Source organism: Chelmon rostratus, chromosome 21 (assembly GCF_017976325.1).
Source record: "Chelmon rostratus isolate fCheRos1 chromosome 21, fCheRos1.pri, whole genome shotgun sequence".
NCBI lineage: Eukaryota > Metazoa > Chordata > Actinopteri > Chaetodontiformes > Chaetodontidae > Chelmon > Chelmon rostratus.
In genome coordinates, this window is record NC_055678.1 from 4,421,490 (window position 1) to 4,448,531 (window position 27,042).

A 27,042-nucleotide genomic window follows, 5' to 3' on the forward strand; every position below is an offset into this window, starting at 1 on the left:
ACCTGCAAAGTAACTTAAGTTATAATGTAGTGGATTAAAAGTACTTTATTTCCCTCTGAAATGTGGTGGAGTAGAAGTATAAAGTAGCAGTAAATAGTCAAAGCGTAGTAAATTGATATTACAATGTTTATTGAACAAAGTAACCAACCAATGAAAACAAAACTGAAACTGTATATATCTCTTGATTTTTTAATAATCATACTTTCCCGCTCAGACACTCTTAGTGTGAGAATGTGGGAGTTTCGATCCTCCGTGCTGCATCAGAGCGCTCGCGTTAATGTCAAAAATGCTTCGGATGAAACAAGAAAAGCTTCGTGTTCTGAGCAGAGCAGACGGCTGACATCTTTGTTCTCCGATCGCCTGCCCTCAGAGCTGGGCGAGCTGTGATTGGCTCTCATCTGTCTGACTGCCCTCCCGCCGGACACCTGGGAGAGGATCTGATTGGCTGACGGCGACCGCAGGGGGCAGGCTCTCAGGGTCAGGACTGGATGGTTCCTTTGAGGTACCACATCCCTGCGTGGCTGCTGCAGCACTCCTGGAAAGGCGGACGACAGGTTAGATCAGAGAGGAGGAAAATAAATAAATAAAGCTCTTTAAAATAGTAAAAACGTTCAGTCTCGCCACGCATCTCACATGCAGCAGGCGGTCAATGTCGGCCTTCGAGGCGTCGCCGAACTCCTGTGCCAGTCTGGCTTGTATCATGTTCCTCCTGATCCGGTAGTTCTTCGTGAACAGCTCATACAGCAGCCGACGGTGCTGCAGGTGGAAGAACGCAAACACGCCAAATGGTGAATTTAAGAGCAGTTTTTAGAAATACACTGATAACATCTTAACACCAAATCTAGCACATCTAAGCAAGATCTTGATTTTTAAATGCAGTTAAACCCGTTAAAAATAGGCGATTTACTCCTTCATGTTTTTGGTGCATTGTCCCCGTGTAAATAAAAACACATGAAATACCCGTGAATACAGATTGTACCCTTTCCCACTGACAACTAAAGCCAGATGTTAGTGGTTGTTAGTTTAGAAAGAGGCATAATTTGCTTTCTCCACCAAGAGTTAGGTTAAAAGATTAATCTCTCCGGTGTTAATCTGAAGCTGGAGTCAGCAGCATGTTAGCTTAGCATAGCACCATGAGTAGAAATAGCCAAGCAAAATCCACCGACCAGCGCCTCTAAACCTCACATTAACATGTTCTATCTTTTTATTTAATGTGTAGAAATACAAAGTGTTTCGATAACTCAGAGAAATAGTCACAAAAATTCCTTGTAAAATCACAACTTGCTGTTTTCCCACTTCGGTTTTTGTGCAGATTAAACAAACAGGACTTAACATGTTAATTAGTTAAACAGGCAGAATTTGTTGCTTTTGGACAGAGCCAGGCTAGCTGTTTTCCCGTTTCCAGTTTTTATGCTAAGCTAAGCTAACCAGCTGCTGGCTGTAGCTTTATAGTTAGCATAGACAGATATAAGAGTGGTATTGATCTTCTCATCTAACTCAAATAGGCTTATCTCCCAAAATGTGGTGCTATTCACAAACAACAAAGTCACAAGTTCAGTCTAAAGTCATCTTCACGTTTAGGAATTTAACAAAGCAGATCAACTGCAGATATTTGCAGCTAAAATGCCACAAAGAGCCAAATGTCATCGCCTCCAATTTACATGAAGGTAGAGAGAGAGAAGAAAACACACTCGGCTCAGTCTTGCCACTTTAACTTTGATTGTGGCTGACAAACAGAACTGTGTCCTACTTTTCCTGTAACTCAGCCAATCACGGTCCACACTGAAACGCTGCCTGTGCTTTTTTTGAAACTGATGTGAAATTCGTGATCGCTGAAGGCTTTGACTTGTGGTCTGTGGTGCGTTTCTGCTGCAGAAGTCTGCATGCAGAGTGAGACAAGAAGGATGTTGTGAAACTACTCGAAACCTGTTCATAAGTATCAGTGTTTACCTTGTCGAATTCCTCTCCGGTCTCCCACAGACCAAACACCTTCTGTTCGTCGGGGGCTGCTGTGCTCTGAGCAGGAAACTAGAGTTAGAGGGAAACAGTAATGTTAGAAACACATTTGACCAGCTCAAATCCCAAAACCTGCAACGAGTCTGAGCAGCAACCTGCACCATGGATCAAAACACACTTAAAGATTCTCAGCCATCACAAACTAAAAGACTGTGTCTGGACTTGCACAAGTGTATTTATTCCTAATATTATAATGCCTGGGATAGGCTTCAGCCCCTCCGTGACCCTGCAGAGGATTAAGCGGTGTATAGATAATGGATGGATGGATATTATAATGCATGCATGTGCATGAAAACCTGAATTCGATCATTTTATGCAACCGCTAACTTACAGCAGCGTCTTTCTCTCAGACACTTAATTTGTCTGTTCATTTGATCTCTTGGCCGAATGTCAAGCCAAAAACAAGAAGAGGTCGAGCACCAACTCTGTGCTCTCCAAACCAGGATTACCCTCCAGACACAACCCTCCCTCTCAACACTGATCTGGGAACTCCCTGGCATTGAAAAAATAATGTTTATGGTGGAATAGAAGGCGAGTCTTCTGACTCTGGATCTGCCCGCGTTTGCAAAACAAACCAGATTAGCCACTTAGCAGTAATGAGCTTTACTTTGAGGCTGATAATCTGTTGCATAACAAAGATGGCATCCAGCCATCTTCTAACGTCAAGGCTACAGATGGGATAAGACCTAAGCCAGGACAGGGCTGGTCCTAGCAGGAGGCCTGGCTGCTTAATGAAACAGAGCATGTGGCACAGACCACGCCACTCCCTGTGAGCAAGCGCCACACCAAGCAAAGCGCAGCTGAAACGACGATAACAGATTACATCCAGCTATATTAAGCCAACAAACAGCGACCTTAGTCCGAACGCAGGAGACCGACCAGCAGGCTACAAGCACACAGAGGTGTCAGGTGGCTGCTGGAACCTGAGAGGAACCTGAGAACCAGGTTTGCGTCCCTTCAGCATGCCGACTGCCCCACAAGCAACAAAGACCGTTAAAGCCGTTGCACTGTTCGAGAAAACTGATAGCTGCATTCAAGCCGCCAGCGAGGAAACCCCCGCGTTTAGCACCAACGGGCAGGTTTAACGAGACGGGGACCGGAATAGCAGCAGCTCTTAATCACAGACAAATCTCAGCGCTGAACAACAGGAAGCTCGGGCGAAACAGAACCACTCAGTTCTGCCTGTTCCTGAGGTGTGACCCTTTGGTCTGAGCTGATTCCAGCGGAAATCTAATTAAACCTTTGTAATTAAAACGAACTGCTGATGTTCAGGGGACATGCTGGAAAGCTCGTATTACTGTGTTCAAATCAGGAGTAACACCGTGCCAAGAAACAGCTTTCTTCTTCATTTAAATAACCACCTCGCTGATATTGGTGAAGAATAATTTCAAGATGACGTCTTCAAATGTCTCATTTTGTCCGACCAATGGTCAAAGAAGTTAGAAATATAACATATATTTGACAAAAGGGCAGCAAATCCTCACTAAAAAAGCTGAAACCAGCAACAATTTGGCATCTTTCCTAAAAAAAAAAAAAATCATCCAAACGATTAATTATCTAAATAGATGCAAATTAATTTTCTGTTGATCAACACATTGATGAATGGACTAATTGTTCCAGCTCTAATTGCTTTGATCCATATTACCCACACAGTACAGACCACATAGTGTTTCCTGTGCAGCATTGTGCTAACAAGGGCTGCAACTCACTTCATTATTTTTATTTTTTATTAATACACTGACTAATATTAATCAAGCGGTGTCCTTAATTATATGTTTTATCTGACCAACAATTCAAAATATTCAGAAAATATTAACATTTGAGTGGCCAAACCTCTCATTTTTGGCATTTTTTCCTTAAAAAATGTTTTTCAATTGTTGCCCATTCATTTTCTCTCCATCATCTGATTGATTAATCACCATTAACTTGTTGCAGCTAGCGCCAACTGCACTGTTTAATTAACCAGTGTTGAGATGGAAAAAACTGTTGTTTGCGCCTCAAAGCAGCACCAACTGCTGCGCAGTGTTGTGACACCTCACAGATGCCACCCACACCCACACCAGCGCAGCCACTTACAGACTATTCAGTCCGTCTGTACACGACCTTGCAGTGACAAGAGGGAAGGAAAACAGAAGCATCCAGTGTGAATGAATTTCTGGGCTTTACAGCCAAAAACCTTGTAAATCCTGAGTTTGGACAGCAGAAGATAACATCCTCCTGAAATACTCACAGGCACCATTATCTGTTTGCAGTGGCTGAGCAGTATGGCGTCCTGTAGCATGTGGTCCGACACAGAGTGGAAGACGCTCCGTCCCGCCGGCATGGAAGCCAGGTGGAGGTTAAACAGCCTCTTGAACTCGTTCAGCGTCACTACAAAATGCTTCCTGAAAGTCTTTAGCACAAAGTCCTGCAGCTCCAGGGCCGACGTGTTGGCGGGACTCCCGTTACCGTTAGTGTGATCGAAGCCGGGGGAGGTGGCGCCGGGGTAACCGTTCACAGAACCGTTGGGGATGGAGGAGGAGGACGGGTAAGGGGAGGTGTCCATAGGCTCGTCTTCCCTGTCGCTGACGGGTTCCTGTTTGACGTGCACCCTGCTTCCTGCCCGCCTGGCGTCCAGGTCCTTCTGTAGGGACGCCTGGTTTTCCTGCGCACGCTCCTGGGCCTTCTTGAGACGCTGCTCGCCGCTGACATGGACCGACTCTGGAAAACAACACACACAAACACATCAGCTCACGTAAGATCACCTCTGCTGAATGTTTAATTACAGTGCATTAATGACGCAGTACACACCAGGCTGAGGGGAATTCTTTGGCATGAAGTCTTCTTTAGAGAAGTTAAAGACCTTTTCCAACCTTAAAGGAAAAACGAGAGAGCGGCACAAGTTTAAGTAGGATTTTAAAAAATGCTTTTAAAACACATCACTTAGTCAAGCTTTCACATTTAACTACCCTCCAAGATCTTTAAGCCTAAAAAACACACAACCCACTGATGCTTTCTTTAAAATTAATAAATAAAACAATAGAAACACACCAAAATTACACCATTTATCACATCTAGAAACTGTGAAAACAGAAATGATCGTCACTGCTCAAATTTTGCAACCGTCAGGAAAAATAGCTGTTTGCACTAATAAGATCCTGTTTCAAAAAAATAAAAATATTGTGCTCCTCAGCACAACTGGAAAGCTTTGAATAATTTGTCATGTGACCAACCAACCAAAAATTCAGTGAAAATTGACTAACCTGCAGGGCACACAGGACCTTTTTATTCCAATACTGCAAACACTTATTTCCCTCAGTTTTTATAGAATAAATTAAAGAAATTAAACTTTTTTAGGATTTATGGCATTTTAACTGTGTCACAATGCACAAAAACACACTGAGTTCTCGCCACTCCTAGCCACAATTACGCTGCTACCGTAGAGGTGCAGGTGTGCAGTGAAAAATGAGCCCAGTGAGTGAAAATGTGAAAGGAAATTACTTCAATCACTTCCATGATTGACAGGAACACCCTGATGAGGTGCTGCAGATTGTTCAGGTAAAGAAACATTCCTCCTGCTTCTTCGAGCGTAACCTACTTGCTCTGGATGCCGAGCCACAGCATGTGTTGCCTGTGGGCAACATCTGGGTGTTTCTTGATGAAGTCTACATCAGTAGGCAACAGGAACTCCCAGCCCCGGTTGACTCGGGGAGCTGCCACATGCTCCAGGAACTCCTTCACATCCTCTGGAGGAAGCTGACGGCGACAGAAGGAAGACGCAGTTAGTTCTCTTCGCCCGACTGCACCAACAACTGTGGCCTCAAGGTGAAAGCTAGAGCAAGCGTTCGAAGACCCTTCTGCTCCAATGAAGCTGCGCAGCATCCAAACAACCATGACAGACTGTGGTGGCGCTCAGCATGTCACAGGTGAAGGAGTTTGTTTGGTTCCAACCCCCTTTGGCTGTCACAGTCTTGCAATCACAACAATTAATGCAAATTCATCTCATCGCCACATTGTTTGAAGCAGCTTGTGATTTTATTCAGAGCCTGCACTATTTTTGCAATAAATGGTCAAATCACAAGGATACGCTGACAATATAATGCACCACTTCGGTCCAAATTCAGTCTAACAACAAGTTGATTTAAAAGGGAGAAAGTAACCCACACTTCCACATACAACTTAGGTTTATTGTCCCAGAGGGAGATTTTGTTTTCAAGCCAGCAACCCTGCAAATATGTTCTCCCAAGAGACTAATTTACTGTGAAAGCAGCCTCTGGGGCAAATTACAAACCTGCATGAAATTCAGTTAAAGATGCACAACTGAACACATGAAAAACCTGCTGGGTCATCGTTAGCTCTCATTAGCAAGCAGTCACATGATCCTTACTTTGATGATGGATGCAATCTCCTTTCTCATCACTGAGCGCTCCAGCGTGAACCTCCACATCTACAAAAGGAACAACTATGAGTCTCCATGACCGTGAAACACACACAAAACGCATCATCGGGTTGTTTAATTTGAGGTAATTTAATAAAGAGGAAGAAAACAGCAGCTCACCACGAAGTCTCTGCCACGACAGAGCACTTCAGCGGGGACACCACTGTGAGGACTGCAGGTGTTTTTAGGATACAGAACATCACTGGAGGAAAAAAACACACACAGAAACCTCACTGAGCTGCCAGGTTGGTGTGTTTAATGTGCATCTTTAAATCTTCATTTTATACAACACCTTTAATCTGTGTTAAACATTTTGTGATCTGTTAAATGAATCTGCACTGAGTCTCACCTCTTCACGACCCAGTTCCCCTGAACCAGCAGCGCCACCTGCTGGATGCAGCGCAGGGCTGAGGTTGAGTCTGTGCCAGAGGCGAGCAGGCCCATGAGGTTAGCAAACGGCATCACCTTGACTGAAGACGGGAAGAGACATGGACAGTCAAACTGAATGCTGGTGTACATGTGATGCAGTCCAGGTTCATGACTTTTGGATTATTACTCTGCTCACTGCACATGCTCTTTATACTCGACGCTACAAATATTTGCACTCTTAGATGAATGTTTTGCACAATCCATCCTCTTTGTTTCAATCACTTTTATTCTAAAAGTAAATCTAGTCGCCATGTGTTTAATATATTTTCCACATTTTTCTTTTTATGATTCTTGACCTTTACAGTGCTTGTTTTTCTTATTCCTTCTCTTACTATGTGTACCAAAATATCAAGGCAAATTCCTTATAGGTGAAAACCTAAATAACAATAAACCTGATTCTGATTTGAACCATTTCACATCTGCCATAATGTTTTGTCGCCCCTGTCTGGCACAAATGAAAAACTGCATGGGAACTGTGCACGGACTCAGATGCTGATCCACCATTTCAATCAGCAGTGTGATCAGTTTTGTCCACATGTGTTGGCCTACCGTTCTTCATCAGGGTCTTGACTTGGTCTCCCAGTGGCAGAGTGCGGAGCTGAGCCATGGAGAGCACATTGCTGGGACCGACAGGCTTCACACTGACAGAAACAGAAACACAGTCGGAGACGTTAACGAAGCGTCTCTGAAGCCGTCACCATGTTTAAATCTCAAAGGAATACTTACACTTTTTCCTCTGCGAGAGGGGGCATCAGCATTGCCAGGTACTCTCTAGAAAAATAAGAGAAATGAGTCAGGGAGAGCAGTTTTATACAACTGTAAATTGCATTGGGGCAATGCTGCATGGTGATTCTGCACTTTAAATAAAGCTGGCTGATTTAAGTGAGTGACTATGTACACCCATGGATACACTGGCTTGAATATTGGCTTTGATTTTTTACCAAAATTGAAAGAATATGGTTCAGACTGCGACTAAGAAATAATCTAGACTATCCGTTAAAGTAATGAAGTGTATTCAAATGTCATTTGCTGATACTCACTTAGGGGTTTTTACCAGTTCAGAGTTCTCTGAGGCATCCCCTGACTGGCAGAACAGGTACTGCCTTTCATGCTCTGAGCGTCCATCCTGAATTCAAACCACATAACAAAGACAAAACTGATGGTGCACAACAGCACAATACAGCACCCTATACTATACACTAACAATAGAGGAAAGTACATCACGTTTACTCATGGACCCAAAGCCCTAAAGGTGAGTGCTCCCCCTACCCTAACACTGTGGTAGTGCAGGTTAATCCAGGGCTCCTCCGCCTGCTTCTTCTGGAGGAACTCGTACGACTGGATCCTCCTCTGCCGGGCCTGCTCCGACTCTGGACGAGCAAACCTCACCTGGAGCAGAACAGAAATGTTTAGAAGTGACGCGTAAAGTCGGTGTAATCGTGACTTTGTGTGTGTTCGTGAGTCTTCACCGTGATGGCCTTCGCGTCCTCCTCAGCTTCATCCTGGGAGGAATCTCCACCTGCAGATAGAAGACTCTGGTCATATAACAGCCATCATACCTGATCGCACCAGTCAGCCCAATGTTATGAGACATTTTGAAGAGCTGATAAAAAGCCACAATTCTACTTATTAACAAGACTTGGAATTCCTTTTTATTAAAAACTATTGAAAAAGAAAACAAAGTGTCGAAACACAGAATGTGAACTCTGCCGTAGGGGACTCACGGCTGCAACTAATGACTATTTTCTTAATCTGCCAGTTTTTTCAATTCATCTTTTGGTGTCAGAAGACGGTGAAAAATGTCTGAACAACAGCCTAAAATCCAAAAAGATTCCATTTACAATGATACAGAACAGAGAAAAGCAGCACAGTCTCACATCTGAGAGGCAGGAAGAAGAGAATTGTGCCATTTTAGCTTAAAATTGCATTAATTCAAACTCAGAATTAGTTGCAGATAAATTTACTGTCTATCAACTAACAATGCAACTAAAATGGCTATAACTGATTTAAGACCTGATATTAAAAAAGAGCCCTCACTAATCTCGCTTATCTTGCTATATTTAATTTTGAAAAAAAAATAAAGGTAGACAGACCTTCGTTGGCCGCCTCCCTCTCTCTGGTTTTGTTGTCAGCCTTGTCCAGGTAAGAGAAGCTGGGTCTCATCTGGAGGATTCCCGTCAGAGGCGTGACGTGAAGCTCACCTGTTCACATGAACAACGGGTCCAGTTGATCGGTCGATCGCATTGGCACATTTATCTTCAACGTAAACTCACAGTAAAGTTGTGGGATGCAAATAAAATAAAAGATAAGAAACAAAACACAGATAAAGATTCACGTGGACTCTGCGAGCACTGAGCGACCTTTGTGTATTTACAAGAAGCAGCAACAAGGTTGGACAAACCAAAACAGAAGCACGGTGCTACAGTGGACTACAGAACCAGGTCAGACCTTTGCGAAACACAGCAGCGGCATATCTGGAGGTGTTGGTGGTGGCCTGGATGGAGGAAAAGGTCTGTTTATCCATCATTTTCCTGGAGAAGAAAAGTGAGAGAAGAATGCTAAAAAAGGATGCCAAAACTTTACTTTGGCAGAATATTAACAGCTTTTTAACTGATATTAAAGGTCAATAGTTTGACTCTCACAGCTGCACAAACATAAAGCCAGGAGACAGGTAGCCTAGCTTAGCATCAAGGCTGGGAACAAGTCCAAGCAGCTAGTCTGACTCTGGGTTAAATCTTGAGTCAGATATTTTGAAAAAAATGTAAAACAGTGAGCTTTAGTAGGCTTATTTTCTCACTTTCAGACAGCCAGATTGGCTGTCTTTATGCTAAGCTAAGCTAAGTCTTTTAGCTGTAGCTTTAACAGTGCACGTACGCTGCGTAGGTGCTGGTTTCGTCGTAAGTCGTGCCGTCCACGTTCAGAGCTATCTGCTCTCCTTTGCTGCGGCAGTAGTTTGGACTTAATGTGTTGATGGCCATTTCCAACTCCACCTGCATTTTGGGTGATACAGGAAACACATTCACAACAATTTCTAGACTGGTGAAGGACAAAAAATAAGAAAAGAGCCTTTTTTACCCTTTGCTGCTTGGGTTTGATCTTAGCTGCTAAGTGATTGACGTCATCATAGGTCATTGTGGATGGTCTGACAGGGTACTGTGTCAAAAAAAAACAATAAAAAGGTGATTAATGAGTGATTAGACTCATACAAACTGCTCACAGAGGAAACTGCGCTCATCAGCATTAAGTAAAACAAAGGAAAAGATTATTACCTGTAAAAGATACAGCTTATCTGCAAGGCTTTTGGCAAGGTACACATCAATCTAAAAGAAAGAGAATGATCAAAGTTATTCAGACTATACAAACTTGTGTGTGAGGAACTGGTTGATCTCCTCATTCAAGCAGCCTTTTCCACAAAGCCACCACATGAATTTCTACTTTTAATCTTGTGTGAGAAGGGTGTGATTGTTTCTGATGCTGTTTGTCTATGCTTGTCCGTGTGTGACTGGCTGTGTTTTGTATCTCTGCTGTATTGTTCAGTGATTTTCTTATAGGTTACGTTCATTTACTCAGTCTGCAGTGCCACAGAAAGCACTGGGCTCACGTTACCGTACACAAAAAAAGCATCCCAGTGCAGTGTGGTATACAGATTTTGAATCACGGACAAGGAGAGCACTGGTACATGACTGAGAACCAGTTATTAAGAGATGGGGAACGAGCATCAGGTGAGAACGAGTCAGATCTGTGCATCTCTTCCTGTAATCCACGGACAACACACAGTCTCAGGGACACAGCTGATGTTATTCTGTATTTGAGTAATCATCAACAAATCCCTCGAACAATGCTTTAGTAACAACACTCTCCTATGTTCCCACAGCGTCTGGGCACTCAGCACCTAGCTCATTCGTTCTTACTGAAGACGTAAAACTTCAAAATCTGGTTGGTTTCCGACAACAGGTATAAACAGCGCTTTTAATGGGGACTATTTTAAGCCGTGGATTGATACATACTTGATGAGCTTGTGAGTATTTTGGGTTCCGAATAAACTACAGTGCCTTCTTCATAACAATGAGGGCACATGAAACGGACAACAACTTTAAACAAAAACTAAGGTGGCAGAAGGATAAGCTACATCACATTTCAGCTAACAAGGCAACACTTGTTAGCAAGGATACGTGTATCACTATCCTCATCCTTCAACTTGGGCCTATGCACATACCTCTTCTATGATGGGGTCGTCATCATCCCCGCTGGCCATGTTGATGTGAACAGAGCGAGGAGGAGAGAGGAGCAGCAGCAGATCTCAGAGATCCAACCTGGAAACAAAGAGACACTCAGTTAAGTTGCAGCAGTTTAATCCACACCAATGCACTCCCATCACTGTTAAGCAAGTAGCTACACCCAGACTGGTGACAAAGACAACAGATGACAGGCTGGTGCAGTAACAAGAACAATGTGATTCAGCAAAACGAGTTAGATCAGAATTTACTAGTTTTGCCAGAGGGGGTTTAAGGTCGTCAGTCATCGGGGAAACTAGAGTAAAGGGTCCATCTTCAATTAACCCATTCCAGAAAGTAAACCATGAAAACCCCAGAGTTGAGACCATCATGCAGTCTGTCAAATGACGCTATCACTATCACAGCAAGGTAAAACTCACATGATGCAAGACAATGCAACCCATGTTTAATGACTGCTCTTCATGCAAACTCTGTGTAAGACGTCAAACAGCAATTTCAATTCATTATACTCCTCATTAAAGGAAAGTACTATTTAAAAAGAAGCCCAATCACTGGCTACGTTAGTTTGATTAGCAAGCTAGCAACAAACATTTCAGACACTTGTCACAGGCCCGCACTACACAGCGGGTTAAATGTTCATTCAGACACGAAAATATACACCTGTAAAAGAAATTAGGGCAAAGAGCATCAAGCTCGACATTTCCCTTTCCGCTAAACAAACCGACAAGCAATGAAACTGGCTAACATGCAGATAGCCGGTGATACGTAGCCTAGCCCAGGCAACTTTAGCCTAGCTGGCTAGCTTGGCGTGCTAATATACACATGTCTGACAAAATAACGCACATTCAGTCAACCAGGCCTGGTTTTACGCCAGAATTTTTCTAAAGATCATCCAGACTTGATTTACTCTCACCTGCACACTTCACAGTACTGATTTGGCTATCTCATCCGTGTCTGAACAGTCCAGAAATGTGGTGCGTAGAGGTGTAGGAGTAGTAACTAACTCATGCTAACACAGCTGAAGTCTGTCGGTACTTGAATCTGCTGCACACAGACACGTGGGGAGGAGCCCATGCCCACAATGCACAGCGAGACACATGTACAGTTGTCTTTTCTCATTGTTTCTCTCTAGTTGTTTAGATTTTCGTTTGTATGCATTGTGGACTTTAGTGAATGTACAATACCATTGATCATATGAACCAGCGCGTGAAAATGTTATGGCAGCGGTGGGATTCGAACCCACGCCCCCGAAGAGACTGGAGCCTTAATCCAGCGCCTTAGACCGCTCGGCCACGCTACCTTGTATCATCCTCTCATGACCATATTTTTTAAATCCAATTCTAATTAAATATGATCAAGTTAAAAGTTTTTAAATAACGTTATGTTATTGTTGTTGTTATGTGGTTTTCTTAAAACTATGCACACAATCATCACAACAACAGTCTATGTCTGTCTGTTAAAGACCATTTAGTTGTGTATTTATTCAAGTACTGCACTGTACATTTCAGTGCTACTTGTTTCAGGACTTTTACATGTAAAAACTACTTTTACTGAAGGATCTGAATACTTCCTTAACCAGTTAGTATTATATTACTGGAAGTACTGGATTTTCATTTGGTGCATTGTGAAATTATTCTGTGTGAAAGTGGTGAAATATGACATATTAAAGAAAAAATTAATGGCAGAGCTCTTGTCTGGTGTGGAGAAAAACCAGGGATGGATAATGACCCATAAAAAGCAATGCAAACTTTATTTTACAGTTTTATACTCCAAGCGTTTTTACATACATCGTTCCAACATAAGTGTGCTAACATTTAGGACATAGAAAGGAAACCATTTTCTTTTTTCTTCTTTTTTTTTTGATTCATCAGCCCTTCTTTCATGCAACCACATTCAAAATGCAATCAGAGACAGGAAGTTTAAGAAACGAGGAGTCAGGATGACTAGCTTCACAAACAGGAAAAGAAGAAGACACACACACACACACACATTCACACACATATTCATAGCACCATTGGCAAAAAAAACATTCTGTAATAAAAAAAAAAAAGATGTAAACGGTAACTATTCAAGTTGAATCCTGAATCAGTAAAAATCAGCCTGGCTCGTCATTAACATTTGTGATAAAAAATGTGCCTCCAGAATTACTCCTCCATTAGCGCCCAGGCTTCCTCAGCTTTCATGTAGTACTGGTTGGCCAGTCGACCTTTCATGGCCTCCATGGCAGCTTCTGCTGCTTCTGTAAACAGATCACCTGCAGGGAGGCGAGGGATGAAGGTTAGGACGGAGGCAGAGACGAATATCTGCATCCATGAATGGCTTTTAATGAGAAACAGCAAATACAGTTAGGGCGAGGCTGGTGACATTCTACATTTTTACTATGAACTGATCTAATAAGCATCACCTGTATAGCCTCATATATCTCCTGCCTCTGCACCATAGAGCCCCATTGTTGTCCAAAAACCATTAAAAACACACCAATATGTGTTTATCCGCAGCAAAAAATAGTCCCCAACAAACACACTAGTTACTCCTGTTTGCTAAAACTACAGTACCCAGCACTTTTAGGAAATTACGTTAGCCTTTTAAAAGATGTAACTATATATTTGTGATCATTTTTAAAGAGGTAAGCTTCATCTTAAAACCAATTTTACCTATTTTAAGTGTATAGAGCATGTAGGCGATGAAGGTGGCTCTGAAAGAAGTTAGAATAAATTACAATGGTGCTGATCTGTGGTATCAGCATGTTCCAAACATACATTCTCCAAAATACACAGAAAAAGTGTATTTAGCCTTGTTGCGGAGACCCTGTTGAGTGTTTGTGGAAATGCTGAACATTTGGATTAACAGCAGAGACATGGATTACGTTGCAGGAGTGGTTTGAGACATTTCAGTGGCTATTTTCCAATGTAACGGCTGTGAATCAGTGGAGTATCCCTTAAAATGATGAGGGTATTTTCAGATATGTTCACAGTGAGGTCTGTTAAGCCAGCACGCAGTCAAACCTGCTCTCTGTGGGTCGGCGGTGAGGTTGTAGCCTCCCACTTGGTACATCTCTGCCTCTCTGGCCAGCAGCAGGTAGCGAGGCTCGTCCTGAATGCCGTCGAACTCTCCCCCCTCGTCGTAGTCCGTCATGTTCAAGACGCAGTCGTACCAGTGGATCGCTTCCTCCCAGTCCTGCTTTCTGGATAAGTGACAAATGCAACAATGCACAAACCCCTCAGCATCAAATCACACGATTTTCCATCCTGTAATTACCCTCTAGGGGGCAGTATTATCAAGACTGTTGGCCCAGGATTTCCTTTGATGGGATATGCTGCAGGACAGGCTTCAAAGTGCAAAATCCAACTTTTCACAGCTTCACTGACCTGTCAGCTGACAAATTGATCCCAGTATCAAAGGCTCTGGCCACAGTTATCATAGACGATCTGTCACTAGCCTCTGCAGCCTGCAGCAGATACTTAAAACCTTTCATCCGGTTTCCTGCATTGTCCTGCAAACAACACAAAAATATAAGAATGCAGCTGTACAAAACCAAAGTCAAATGAGCTGAAGAGAAAGGGGCTAAATCAACTGCATATTACCTCCAGCACCATGCCTGGCAGTATGTGATGAGGCAGCTGCAGATAGCACCGTCCCACGGCCACGATGGCCTCCAGCTCTCCGCATAGCGCAGCTCTCTCCAGGTGGAACATGGCTGAGTCCTGATCCCACTGCTCGTCCTTCTCACAGAAGCGACCCCCTTCGTGGTACCGCACCATGGCCAGGTGGACCTTGGCAGGAGGAAGGAGATCCGGGATGCGTTCAGCAAACAAAGCTAACAGTGTTCAGCAGTTCTGTTCTCTCTCTGCACAGTTCACAATCTTAGGCCCTTTTCCTTAAATTGACCATCTTCCCCAAATTCACCATTTTTCCATGCAATCTGCAGCATTTTCCCATTTTGTTACAGGAAAATGTGAGAATTTCTGTCCTGTAAGAATTTCATGGGTTGCCAAAATGTAAAATGTGTCCCAATTACCAAAACCAACACCAATTCTAACCAAGTTTTGAGCCGTCACACTGTAAAAGTGAGCACAAAAAATGATTTTTGAGGGCCTGACTTGACTGTCAAGGCTAAAAAAAATCTGTGTATGTTGGTGGAAACAGTCATTATGTGTGGGCTGTCTACTTTTTGTCACTTTCAGTAATCTCATTTGAGGCTTTCGGCAGTGTTTTACCTTCCCAAGGACTGACTGGCCAATCTTCTTCTGCAGCAGAGCGCTGAGTCGTTCCACCTCAGTGGCCACACAGGAAGATCGGTGGATGTGGGAGCGAGACGAGTGGTAGAAGCTCCATTTCTCCTCCGTCAGCTGAGCAGGACGTTAGGATACAAGGAGGGGAAAGAATGAAAGGGAGAACGTCTGTTGTTTGCCACAATAATTAGAGAACGACTTACCCGAATGAGATCAAGTGCAAGGTAATAAAAAAAAAGTCACACTCTCAGGGGTGTACCCATCCAGAGAAGCTTTCGTTTTAACTGATAAATGACACAGATCAGCCTCGAGCTCAAAGCTGGAGGAGTACATCCCTGTTGCTCGGTGAATGCCAAACAATGGTATCAAGCGTGGGAACAGGAGCACACACACACACACTCAAAGCGATCATGGCGGGACTCATTAGAAAGGTGGAGCTGGTGACACAGAGGTAGATGGTGTTTCAGGTCCATATGCCAAATCATAATTTCTTTGCATTTTGCTTTTTCAGACTGTTTTCAGTCACTCAGCGGAAAATACAGGAAGAGTGGACGTGGAAACAGTGGCAGGCTGCATAATCAAATCACACCTGCAGCTGAGGATCATGCCTGATGAAGCTACATAGCAAGAAGAGCACAAATCATGAGCCTCCGTGCAGATATTCACCCATTCGTTGTCAGAATGGTGTGAGTTTAAGATTGCAGGGGCTCTTGGGGGAGCTACCATCTTCCTCTAATGAGGGAACACAAAGATCAGGAGGAACGGTGAGGAACAGCAACAAAGGAGCAGGAGGAGGAAAATTAGAGGAGGGCTGATTAAGATGGCAGTGAGGATGACGTTCACACACTGCTGTCTCTGAGTTCGTTTACCCGTCTGACACTGTCCTCATCCGACTCAGAATACTGTCTTTTGTAGCGATGGTGGGCCTACGTGACGATACAACATGCATTATAAGACCTACAGTCAGAGGAAGAGTCAGACTTCATGTGCTGAAGAGGAAATGTTAAGCTACAGAGAGTAAACTAGATACAGTAACAAGAGAAGCCAGACATGTCAGGAGTTAAAAACAGTTGACTTGATTTATGTTTTAGATAAAATGCTTATAAATACATAAAAATAAAATATAAATATATATAATATAAAAAAGCTGGACGCTAGAAATGCATTATTCAAACGGCTACAACACATTTCTTGGCATTGTTGATCTGTGCATGTACTTCAGTAGTTAACCGCTTCCTCTGTGTCTTCTTCACCGACGGCTAAAAACAGAGAAATCATGAACATTTTTCAGTCTTTACCCCGTCTACGTGGTCATTCGGGTCGCCTTCGCTCCTCCTCTCGCTGGGGTAGCCGCTGTCCCCGCCGCTATCAGAGTCCTACAGGCGGAAATCACAACAGTCAAATGACTCAAATCGAATCAAACTCGCTCTGATACTGAGGACATTCCTGCTTTTAACAGATTCAAAGAGACAAGCTCATGTCAGCCCCCTCCTCAACTACTGGCTACCAGCAAGTTTCAGAGCTGATTTTAAGATAAGATCAAACTTAATTCATCCAACGCTGAGGAAAATTTAATTGTTACAGACAGCGTAGAGTGACATAGAAGGACCAAAAAGAAGACAATAAAAACGGGTACAGAATATATATATATATGGACATTATAAACAAGAGAAGAATACTGTTGCCATAAAAAAATACTTTACCATTGAAAGTGCTTCTCGCGTTGGCTCCCAGCTCATGACTAAAGGTGACCAGACTTTTGCAGTCAGGGCCCCTCAGCTGCAGCTTTTTATTCATGTTATAGCAAAGTTTCAATTTTCCAGTTCTAGTTTCATCAGTTTTATTTGTCTATTTTACACTTTTATCCCATGTCACTGCAGTTATTACCTGATTTAAGTCAATTGTAGTGCTGAAAGCTGTTTTTTTTTTTTTTTCTTCAAATATAGACATTCTTCCGAGTTGTCCCTGAACGCAGCATATAAGTGCAACTGGTCAGGAAAACAATGTGGAGAGTTGAGACAAATGGACAAATGATTATTTTAAAAGCCAAGCCAGTGTGTCTATGTCAGTTTATGGGGATGCACTCACGGGATTAACATGCTCAAATTCAAGTTAACGCTCTTCCAGCAAGCAGCTTTCACTGACCACATTCTGACAGAGACGGTGTTGAGCAGGAAAGTGTCGTTGTGAGCGAGCTAACGGCTAAGAAGCTGAAACCTCAATCAGAAGGAGAATTTGTGAGGGTGAGTCTCGTTGCTGCTGCAGAGCTGCTAACACCAGACAAGGACAAACTGTTCCAGAGCGTGCTTTAGGCTTCATGGTGGACTTTAACAAGAACCTCTCACATCTGAACCTCAAGCTCCTGCAGCTTCTCAGCTTGCTGCTGTCAAATGTGAAATCATCTGAAGAGAAATTAAAGCTAAAGAGGAAACACTGCATGTTCCTTCTCTGCAAGAACAAAAGCTGCTGTGAAATCTGAATTCTGCGAGACTCCTTCAGGCGTTTGTTGAGAGGTTTCAGAACATGAAAAGTAAACAAAGGGAAGTGAACATATTTGCTGTTGAATGTGGAAGCAGCTGATTTTTCTGAAAACCTACAACATGAAATCATTGAGCTGCAAAGCAACGACCTGCTACTGTGAGCAGCTCTGACTCTTGCAAAGACTCGACTTGACATGGAACAGAGGTGTACAGACGTAACGACAACTGGCTCAGTCATGAGATAATATTTGGTTAAATGTGACACAGCGTTATTTTCTGCGCTTTCTGGAGTCACACTCACGGAGTCATGGCTCACCTTGTGTTCACCCGTGTTGTTACTGAGTCGTTCATGTTCATAACTCCCCGTACCGACGTGGGATTTGCCCACAGATCCGGGCACGGCCGGCGGGGAGCAGGGGAAGATGAGAGGCGAGCAGGGCACCGAGTCCACGTCGCTCATGCTCTCGTCTGCAGATGACGTCTCGGACAGGCGGGAGAACAGCGGCGGCGCCCGGCTTCCTGACATGGTGCGGACACGAGGGGAACCGCAGAGCTCCTCGCAGCCTCTCAGCACCGTCTGGGCTGACCTCTGAAATGCGACAAGACGGATAATTCTTGAGCGATAAAGCATCCTTGTGATTGCTAATCTAAATCTTACTATTTATTATTATTTTAATGACTTGGCACATACATTTTTAGCCTGACCTGCTGCTGATTTCTGGCCCTGGCTTATTTATGATCATTAAAATGTTAAAATTACAAGCAGCTTGTTGGTGCTGTCCAGCTGGGACTTCTCTGCAGGGGAAAGGTCAAAAGGCGTCAGGCCCATGGTCTTGCAGATCTTGTTACAGAGGTGGGAGTGGAAGAACAGCGCCATGCCTCGCACACCTGGAACACAGGTGTGATCAAGATGGAGCCCCTTGACTGATTTGCAACCAAACTTCGAGTATCAAGCAGCGGTTTTTCAACATCAAAGAGAAACTGCACCTAGATTTCCATCTCCGAAGTCAGTCCCCTGCTCCGTGTGGATCTGAGGGTCAGTGTAGAGATCGCCGACTCCTTGGATGTCCACCACGATCAGCTGGTGGCCCGATCGCTCAAAAGAGAAGTGACTGAAGGCCTGATGGACGCGAAAGGTTGAAGAATATTACTTGATTATTAGCTGCACATGAATGAATACCAAAAAAGGCGATGTCTCTCACCTGTGGAGTGAGGCGGATGTCCTCGTCCCGCACAAAGCCAGAGTTGGAGTTGTACTTGATGTACTTGCCCTCGATGTAATGTTCCAGGTGGAAGAGAGGTTTACCTGGTCTCTCCATCATCTCCACCACGCACATCTGCATGATGTCCACCTGAGGATAAGAGAGAGATGAAAAGATAAGCACACCTGTTCAGCACAAGGCCTTCAGCACCCAATTTTTTAAGTCAAGCAGAAATGATTAGTCAGTTAGTTTACTTGCAGGCAAAAAAAAATATTGGATGCCATTGTGAGGAGCAATAAATCATTTTAGCCATTTTTCAGACAAAAATAAATTCATAAATTCATTCTCAGCAGCTCAAATGTCAACGTTTGCTGCTTCTCTTTGTCATACAGTGTTCAAATAGCCTCACAGTAAACAGAGTATCTCTGTATTTGGGACTTTTGGTGCGTTTTCATTATTTTGTGACATTTCTTAGGACATTTCCCGGAAAAAATACAGAATTAAGTTGAAAACTGAATATTTCCTCCTGCTGCAGCTTCACATTAAAAGCATTTAACTGGCGAAACATGAGTTGACTTTTATTATGAAGTAGCCACAGGAAATGCCTGCATGGAAATGTGTTTGTCACTGACTGTGATCGCTCGTGAAAACATGGAAAAGGCCAATTATTGCCAGACTTCTTTATTAATATGACATAAGTTTGTTTTGGGACTTTTAGTATTAAACTGTATTTGCTTTTAGCACCAGTAACTACAGGTGTCACCAAATTAACATGTCTGAAATCTTCCAGGTTGCATCTTAAATCTAATCTAAATCTAATATTAAAATATTTTCCATGCACTCTGAGTGCTTTCGAGGGATTATCACTGATTTTGTCAGCATTGTCTTGTCCCATCAACTAGTCGTCACCGCATCAGTGTTTCTCCTCCACCTGCTTGGGAGGTCGGTGGCGGCTGTACTCCTCTCCCCAGAGTTTGGCCTCCATTTGCAGCCTGACATCCTCAAAGTAAACATTTCTGTCCACCGTCTCCATGTAACGCTTGGCGACGTAATTAGATGCTGACTTCCAGTTGCTGCTGTGTGAGAAATTCGACAGCTTCTTCCTGGAGGGACAGGAAATAAGATTTACAGCGGCGATCAGCAATTCAATTATAATCCCACGTATTCGCTCACAGCTAGAAAGCATCAGCTGAAACTGATGTGTTCAAAGAGACTCTGGAGGTGTAGAGATTTTCTGTTTCAGGACCTAACGTGTTTGGGCTTGTCGGGTCTGGGGGTTGCAGACAGCTGAGGTGGGGCTTGATGGATGCCTCTCTTTTACATTTCCCACATAACTGAGGATTAAACATTAACAATTAAACTATTGTCCCTTTTCTTTTTCATTCTGCAGTGTCATGCAGAAGCCATAGTGGAGCAGTGATGACGCTCATTTTACCCGAAACAGTAAACATGCAGGGAATCGACGATTAAAGATCAAGGCCCAGCGCCATCATGGAGGACTTTATAGATCCGGTTCTGTGTGATATCCTCTTTGGCGGAGCAACTGTTCTCCAGAGTCGGAGCAAGAAATGTGAGGAATGTGGACCTGCACCACTTATAGACTATAGTCCAGAAGAGACATACCCGTCTGCTTTGTTTACACTGAGACCACGAAGGCCTCGGTCACTAGAGCACGAGGGCAATAACCTCTGGATGAGAAATGATGGTTGCAGAGAAATATTTCAACGTACGTTCTGAAGCACTCCCTCATGGCTCCTTTCCCGAACGGCTGTGAGAAACCGAGCAGGGGAAATAAATTAGACCAGAGATAAAATGCTGACCAAAAAAAAAAAACAGCCCTGCTCTAGAGAGCAGCAATACCTGGGCAGCCATCTTGATGTGGACCTGGTCTTGAGCCCACTCTCCTGTGATGGCGTTGTACCTGCGAAGAGGGACAGTGCATTAAGTCAAAATAAGATGAGCGGCTCACTCTGATGTGCCAGATGCAATCTATCAAATCTACCTGTTAGCCGTGCTAGCCGTGTGGCTCTATGTCAGTGAAATATCTCAACAGCCATCCAATGGATTCATACAAGCATTCACGATCCCCAGAGGATAAATCCTGCAGACTCACCACGAGGTAAACACTTGTGGTTTTGCGTGAAATGTCTCAACAACTACAGTATCTGAACGGACATTCATGCTCCCTGCAGGATGGATCGTGATAACTTTGGTGACGCCTTCACTTTTAATCTGGCGCCATCTTCTGGTCAAAATGTCCACTTGACCAAACACCCGCACTCATATTCCCATCAGCCTCAGCGTGTGCTTACTGCTAATTAGCACATGTTAGCATGTCGGCGGGCTAAACTAAGGTGGTGACGGTGGTCAACACAACACCTGGTAACGGCAGCATGTTAGCATTGTCATGAAGAACATGATAGCATGCTGATGTTAGCAAGTACAACCTCACAGCGCTGCTAGCATGGCTGCAGACTAAAAGTTGTGTTTTATTCTGAAAGGACAGGTGGACGCCAAATAGTGAGTCTTTCTAGAGCTGAAAGGATTGGCTAGTTTTTATGTTATCATCTAAAGTTTTATCCAAACGAACTTATTTCAGCTTCTAAAATGCAAGATTTTGTTGCTTTTCTTGCACAGAACAAATTGTCTAAAGATCAGTTTGGGCTCTGGAACATTTTGGAGGCCATTTTTCACAGTTTTCTAACTTTTCATAGACTAAAATTCGACAATCAAAACATTCTTTAGTTGCAGCCTAATTAATATTTTTGAAGCTGACCCTACTGCAGCTCTGTAAAACAGCGTCTCCTGTCAAGCAGAGCGGGTGTGACACCGTCCATCCGGGGGTCTTTTGTAATGTCACAGGATCGACCCTGTGACCCCGCTCTGCGGGAAGAAAATAGCGCTTGTTTCTGTTTTCCACCTGTTGCGCTGCAAATCACTCACACTGGAGACTGAGCTTCCAAATACCAAAAGCCTCGATCACGTTAGCCAAGTTACTCTTTGCCCCCTGTGGGCCTGCTCGTCTGTCAGCAGCCCGTTATCAATTCTTATCACGGGGGCCCATAAAGCATCTAGTTTCCTCTCTGCGGAAAAACAACAAGTAGACAAGCGCGAAGAAGAAAGGATGGGTGTGTTCGCTTTTCAAAGAAAGGCCATTTTGTTTTCCTTTTGGGCTTGAAGCTATTTGGATGTAGAGTTCAGGGAATAAACGTGTTCAGGCTAGAACTCATACAGTCAGTACGGTGAGATAAAGATGTGTAAAGATGCGTGTCTGTTTGGATTGGCAGGGTGAGCGTCCTGAGTTAATGAATACTGGGTGAACTGTAGGTGCAGCTGCAAGCCTTCACAGCTGAAACCGAGCGCCTCCAAGCTAAAAACTTTCCCTCTCCGCGTGAAGAACAGTCCAAAATCTGATCGTCACTCGTTTCTGCCAACAAACCGTTTTCAGCCCGGGAACACAGTGTACCACGACCTAGTTCATACCACCGGGGGGGCTTAAGAGAGGGAAGGAGGCGTGAGGTTACATGTGGGTAAAATTAGCACATGAAAAGTCCCGGCTCCTGACAATCCCATCGCTCTGTACAGTCCATGCCCTGTGTGTTATGTAACAGACCTAACACACACACACACACACACACACACACACACACACACAAAGGAATTCATTTTGCTCCTGTTTTTTTTTGCCCACACCCACTCAGCTGTGATTCGCCGCCTTAAGAAACGCTGCCGACGCCTGGGAGGCCTGGAAGGGGTGGGAACGGTTATATAGCCGCTATGTTGGCCACAATATCTGAAGCGTCCCACCTACGGCGTGAGATAAAAAAAGAAGGCGATGGGGGGGTGGGGCAAAAGAAGTTAATGCTTAATGTACCAACGGAGGGGCGCTAATGTTTGTCAACAGTTTAGATTAGCACCACTGACCGAGATATGAGGCGGCTGTGAAACATGCTGGCGCTTCAGAGACGAGACGCAGGCTAACATCAGTGTTGGCTAATGCTAACATATGCTGCATGTTAATACTTTAAAGCTAATCTTACCTGTATTTCATATTAGATGACCATGTGTGAAGTGAAAGCGGTCGTAATGAAACTACAAAGAATCATCACCCGACTGTGCACGTCCTCTTAGCTTCTAGCGCGAGAGCGTTTTAGCGTCTTTCTGCGAATTGTTTTGTTTTTCCAGCCCGCAGCTGAACTCATGTGATTCAGTCTCAGCGCTCTCATCTGTGTTGTTTTTGCAGAACTTGGTGCATTTAAACTAGTAACGGAAATGCAAATCAGTGCGGCTTGTTTGACTCGTCACGGCTGAAAAACCGTACTGGTGATAAGCTGGTGAACATGAGCTTTTAGCAGCTACAGAAACAGATGTCGCACCTGTTCGCTGACAAATCAGCAAATTTAACTTTACATGCGATGGTGTGTCAGTGTTGCGTTTACAGCTTGTTATTGCTAAAACATAAATTAATGCAGCTTTAATTCACATCTCAAGTTCTCAGAGTGTCAGTGTTGTAAAACAGGAAATACCACTATGGTTTCAGCACTCTATCACACAGTGGGAAGTTATTTAAAGATTTACTGTATGCGGAAGTATAAACATTAATGACACAGCAGATATTCTGACTGGTCATAGCAGGAAAAGCACGACGTGTAAAATGGTTGCATTCCATTAAGGTGAGTGAGTTCCCAGTGTGCTGGCCCACCGTCATGTCTTATTAGGACACTTGATGGAACTGAGCCATATTTGTTTCACCTGCGTTTTTCCTGCTGTGTTAAAAATACCATGAAGAAGGATTATTACTGCTGAGTTGTTCATACCTGTAACGAACGCAGGGCTCAGTCTTGATGTCCTCCAGGTGAAACTGTGCCCAGGGGTCGGGCATGGCTTTGGCCTTCTCGATCGCATGTTTCCACGCGTCCTGCCACAGCAAACGCACTAATTAGTGATCTAACTTTTATGCAAAAAGACTGGAAATGTCAGTTTCCCCGACAGGTTCGCTAGCACAAACAGTGGAAGCGGAGCAATTCAATGCAGAAAACATGACATTTAATGTGTACAATAAAAGGCACTAAAGGGGACTAAGTGCCTTTACTGTGCTCACAAATTGAGACACATTAAATCTATACTAAATGAAATCACTGAGCAGCTTCCACTTCCTCTTTAAATCTATGGCATTTAATCAGCGTAGGGCTGGGAAAGCCTACTGTGCAGACCATTTATCAACAGGGACACACCAATGTAAACTAAAGCCTCCTCTACAGATGACACGTCTTTAGTTTGTTGTGAATGAAAAGGAAGAAATAAAGTTAATGAAGGAAAGAAAAAAAACAGGAACAAAGCACGCATTCATTCAAACGACATCTACCTCATGAATGAGTTGATCATGAAATAATAGGTTTTCAGTATGAGGCAGGCCTCACACTACATGTATGAATTCAACCCCACTGCTGCCTCAACGTGAATGTGAGATCATCATGCGATGTTGTCACTGCCATCTGCAGTTGTGACATTTTCAAAAAATAGCTTTCTTGGTAGGAACCATCAATCAGATGTCAGCGGTAATTTAAAACCTGCTCCAGGCATCCAAACCCTGAGCCTGTGGAGTCCTGGAGTCCACAGCAGCACGTCCACCACCACGTACCGCAGATCGCCGTACAGGCGACGCGCTAGACGCGTTTAAATTTAGAGCGGAGGATTTATGCGAGGAGAAATAGGAAAGTTCGTGTTGTGTCTGTTTGCGAGGAGGAGCAGGCGACACCTGACGTCAGACCTCGCTCACCTGCAGGAGTGTGCAGCTTCTCCTCACTGTACTGAAATTATGATTTCTTTGTGGAATATACGTCATTTTCTGATATAAAAGTTAGATAGATTCAGTAAATTAACCACAGGAATACAAGGAGGATGCATTGATTAGGGTGCACATAACATTAGTTATAAAGACGGTGATGGGAAATGATAATAGGAGTTAAAAAAAAAATACAATCAGTGAAGGAAAAGGACAGAGTGGAGGGGGAGAGGGCCACTGGTGAAGAGGGAAAGAGGAAAGATACAAGTCGAGCTGTAACGTACCCGTGCGCTCTCAGACAAAACCTTGTACGAGCGAGGTTCTGCCTCTGTTTCGGTTTCATTCTATACAGAGAGGTGAAGAAAATGGACGGCTTTTCGTCAGAAAACATAAAACAACACATATCTGACATTCACAGAGCATCCTCAGATGTTTTAAATGACACGAGCTGCCTTTACGCTTTAAACAACAACACCAGACAAATACTGAAAAGCACATTCATCCCAGCAGTTGGCTGCTCTGATTGAGGCGCTCTGCACTGGGCTTAACTCCACATGTCTTTTGTTATGTTTACATGTCAGTTGCTGGTCATCTTCTTTCTAACTCACATGTTTTATTTATGTGTTTGTTTTAACTGTGTTGAGCTCTGTGGGAGCTCGCACTCTGTGCAGCACGTTGTGGCTCCACATCGAATGAAATGTGCTATGTAAATAAAGTTTTGCTCACTCGCTCGCTCGCTTGTGCGGCTGTGAAAGCAGTGAGAGACGTGTTCACATGCAACGTGAGCACAAGAGGTGAAAACCGCTCTCCGGCACTTCCTGTTCTTCAGACTTAGTACAGTTAAGAGGTGGCTGACCAGCTCCAGTAAACAGAGATACACACACTACAAGTACACCACATTTACAGATCATTTCCCCTTATAAGGCAAACAGCTCTGCATGTAACTGCAGCACAACAAGCTAAATATGATCTGTTATTCATCCCTGCTAAGATGATGCTCCTTGCATCATGTTGCCAGGGGCAACGGCTTACCCTGAACGCAAAGTTGCTCTTTGGAAGAGAGTTTGGCGGCCGGGTGTGAACCAGATTCTTCAGGTAGTTGCAGATTTCTTTAGCAGGGTCGTCCAGGATGGGGCAGATGAAGTGGTCTTCGTACTCGTCGTCGCTGGCGTTGGCATCACTGAGGGAAGAGGCTCGCTGAGTGGGGGCACTGCGTTGGGCAGGGGGTCTCTTGGCGCTGCCCTCGTCCTCCTCCATGCTGAACATCAAGTCATCCTCCATGGCGTGTGCTGTTGTGTTGACAGGAGTGTGAGTGGACATTCGGGTGCGGTGAGTGGAAAGTAGAGCAGCATGAAGTCAGTTTGTTAATCTGTAACAGCGATGCTCATACTGTACGTGCTCACAACAGCGCTGCATCATGGCTGCAGAGATGTGCATCTCGTGCCATGTGGCCAGAGTTGTTGTTGTCTGAGAAGTGGCTGCACCACGACGCCTCAGTCATATGCAGAAAACTAAAGCCATTGAAAATATATACTCGCATAATGTGGGTTTAAGCAATAAATGCTGACCACGAGCGCGCAAAAGCAATTTAGCTCATTGCATTTATGTTATGCTGCAACAGAAAGCACGTACTACTTCGTAAAGGTGTAATCAAAAGCAACAGTGTTCGCAGATTTCTAAAGTAGCAGATGGCTGGTGGAGAGGAATGCAAACCAAGCACGATTTATAATGTCCCTGCTCCTGCTGGCACAATGTGCTCCTATACAAATGGGTGCAGTATATTATGTTACGACATGCTGTAATGCGATTTACGCCTTAAGTATTAACTTTACTTTGTTCCATTTTCAGCTGCTGTTAGATGCACGTATTAAATAAACAACCAACCTTGTAACCGGAGGCACAGACACTTTTAATCACTTTAGCTTGACAGACCGCGACAGTGTAGCTTAGCCAGTCACCTCGGTCTTCTTCCGTCTCTCAGTTTCAGTTCGAAGTTAAGCAGTCAGGATTGCTGCAGCTGCAGGTTAACAAAGCTTCCAGACCGGAATGGGTCGGTCCTGGTTCTCCAATGTATCCTGGAGGTCCGGGGACGTGCCTGGCTGCGGGGCTGCAGTTCGTGTTACCGTCCACCACGGCGACGTGAGCCCTCGGCACGTACCATGGTACTCTCCGACAGCCACGCCCCTCCCTCCTGCTGCCTTCAGGTCTAGGGGAAATATGAATAACTGTTGCAATGATGACGTGGG

At 44.0% G+C, this 27,042-nt stretch overlaps 2 protein-coding genes and 1 non-coding gene across 5 annotated transcripts; all 3 read right to left on the reverse strand.

Annotated features, from left to right (window-relative positions):
- Positions 1-118: 118 nt before the first annotated feature.
- On the reverse strand, positions 119-12,139 carry polr3e (polymerase (RNA) III (DNA directed) polypeptide E). The gene is made up of 21 exons (XM_041962701.1): positions 12,011-12,139; positions 11,079-11,175; positions 10,132-10,182; positions 9,938-10,015; positions 9,737-9,852; positions 9,311-9,393; positions 8,956-9,063; positions 8,332-8,381; positions 8,132-8,251; positions 7,903-7,988; positions 7,589-7,633; positions 7,412-7,503; positions 6,783-6,903; positions 6,554-6,635; positions 6,383-6,442; positions 5,594-5,751; positions 4,807-4,868; positions 4,247-4,716; positions 1,951-2,028; positions 634-756; positions 119-535 (listed from the first exon to the last, which is right to left on the reverse strand). The coding sequence occupies exons 2-21, from the start codon at positions 11,115-11,117 to the stop codon at positions 479-481; spliced, it is 2,079 nt and encodes a 692-aa protein (XP_041818635.1). The 5' UTR covers positions 11,118-11,175; positions 12,011-12,139; the 3' UTR covers positions 119-478.
- A 176-nt stretch (positions 12,140-12,315) lies between these two features.
- On the reverse strand, positions 12,316-12,397 carry trnal-aag. Its single transcript has one exon. It is a non-coding gene; the product is annotated as a tRNA-Leu (tRNA).
- A 491-nt stretch (positions 12,398-12,888) lies between these two features.
- Positions 12,889-26,952, reverse strand: eef2k (eukaryotic elongation factor 2 kinase). 3 transcript variants are annotated; one of them, XM_041962913.1, is made up of 18 exons: positions 26,755-26,952; positions 25,829-26,085; positions 25,081-25,140; positions 23,829-23,929; positions 20,872-20,932; positions 20,742-20,779; positions 19,943-20,114; positions 19,012-19,161; positions 18,797-18,929; positions 18,570-18,697; positions 18,126-18,398; positions 16,628-16,705; positions 16,199-16,255; positions 15,315-15,446; positions 14,682-14,870; positions 14,466-14,590; positions 14,103-14,281; positions 12,889-13,351 (listed from the first exon to the last, which is right to left on the reverse strand). In XM_041962913.1, the coding sequence occupies exons 2-18, from the start codon at positions 26,075-26,077 to the stop codon at positions 13,242-13,244; spliced, it is 2,235 nt and encodes a 744-aa protein (XP_041818847.1). In that variant the 5' UTR covers positions 26,078-26,085; positions 26,755-26,952; the 3' UTR covers positions 12,889-13,241. The 3 variants fall into 3 exon arrangements, with proteins under 3 accessions (XP_041818847.1, XP_041818846.1, XP_041818848.1); XM_041962912.1 differs by having other exon boundaries at positions 26,681-26,952; XM_041962914.1 differs by lacking the exon at positions 16,199-16,255 and having other exon boundaries at positions 26,681-26,952.
- Positions 26,953-27,042: the final 90 nt, after the last annotated feature.

What these genes read in the sequence shown, in the direction of transcription:
- polr3e (XM_041962701.1), bottom strand. Translation starts at nt 11,117, where the DNA reads ATGGCCAGCGGGGATGATGACGACCCCATCATAGAAGAG. An exon ending in ATAAGCTGTATCTTTTACAG is followed by an intron (nt 10,016 to 10,131) that starts GTAATAATCTTT and finishes TTTTTGACACAG; the next exon opens with TACCCTGTCAGACCATCCAC. An exon ending in AAAGAATTCCCCTCAGCCTG is followed by an intron (nt 4,717 to 4,806) that starts GTGTGTACTGCG and finishes GTTGTTTTCCAG; the next exon opens with AGTCGGTCCATGTCAGCGGC.
- eef2k (XM_041962913.1), bottom strand. Translation starts at nt 26,077, where the DNA reads ATGGAGGATGACTTGATGTTCAGCATGGAGGAGGACGAGGGCAGCGCC. An exon ending in ACATCAAGATGGCTGCCCAG is followed by an intron (nt 20,780 to 20,871) that starts GTATTGCTGCTC and finishes GGTTTCTCACAG; the next exon opens with CCGTTCGGGAAAGGAGCCAT. An exon ending in GCCAGTCAGTCCTTGGGAAG is followed by an intron (nt 14,871 to 15,314) that starts GTAAAACACTGC and finishes CCTCCTGCCAAG; the next exon opens with GTCCACCTGGCCATGGTGCG.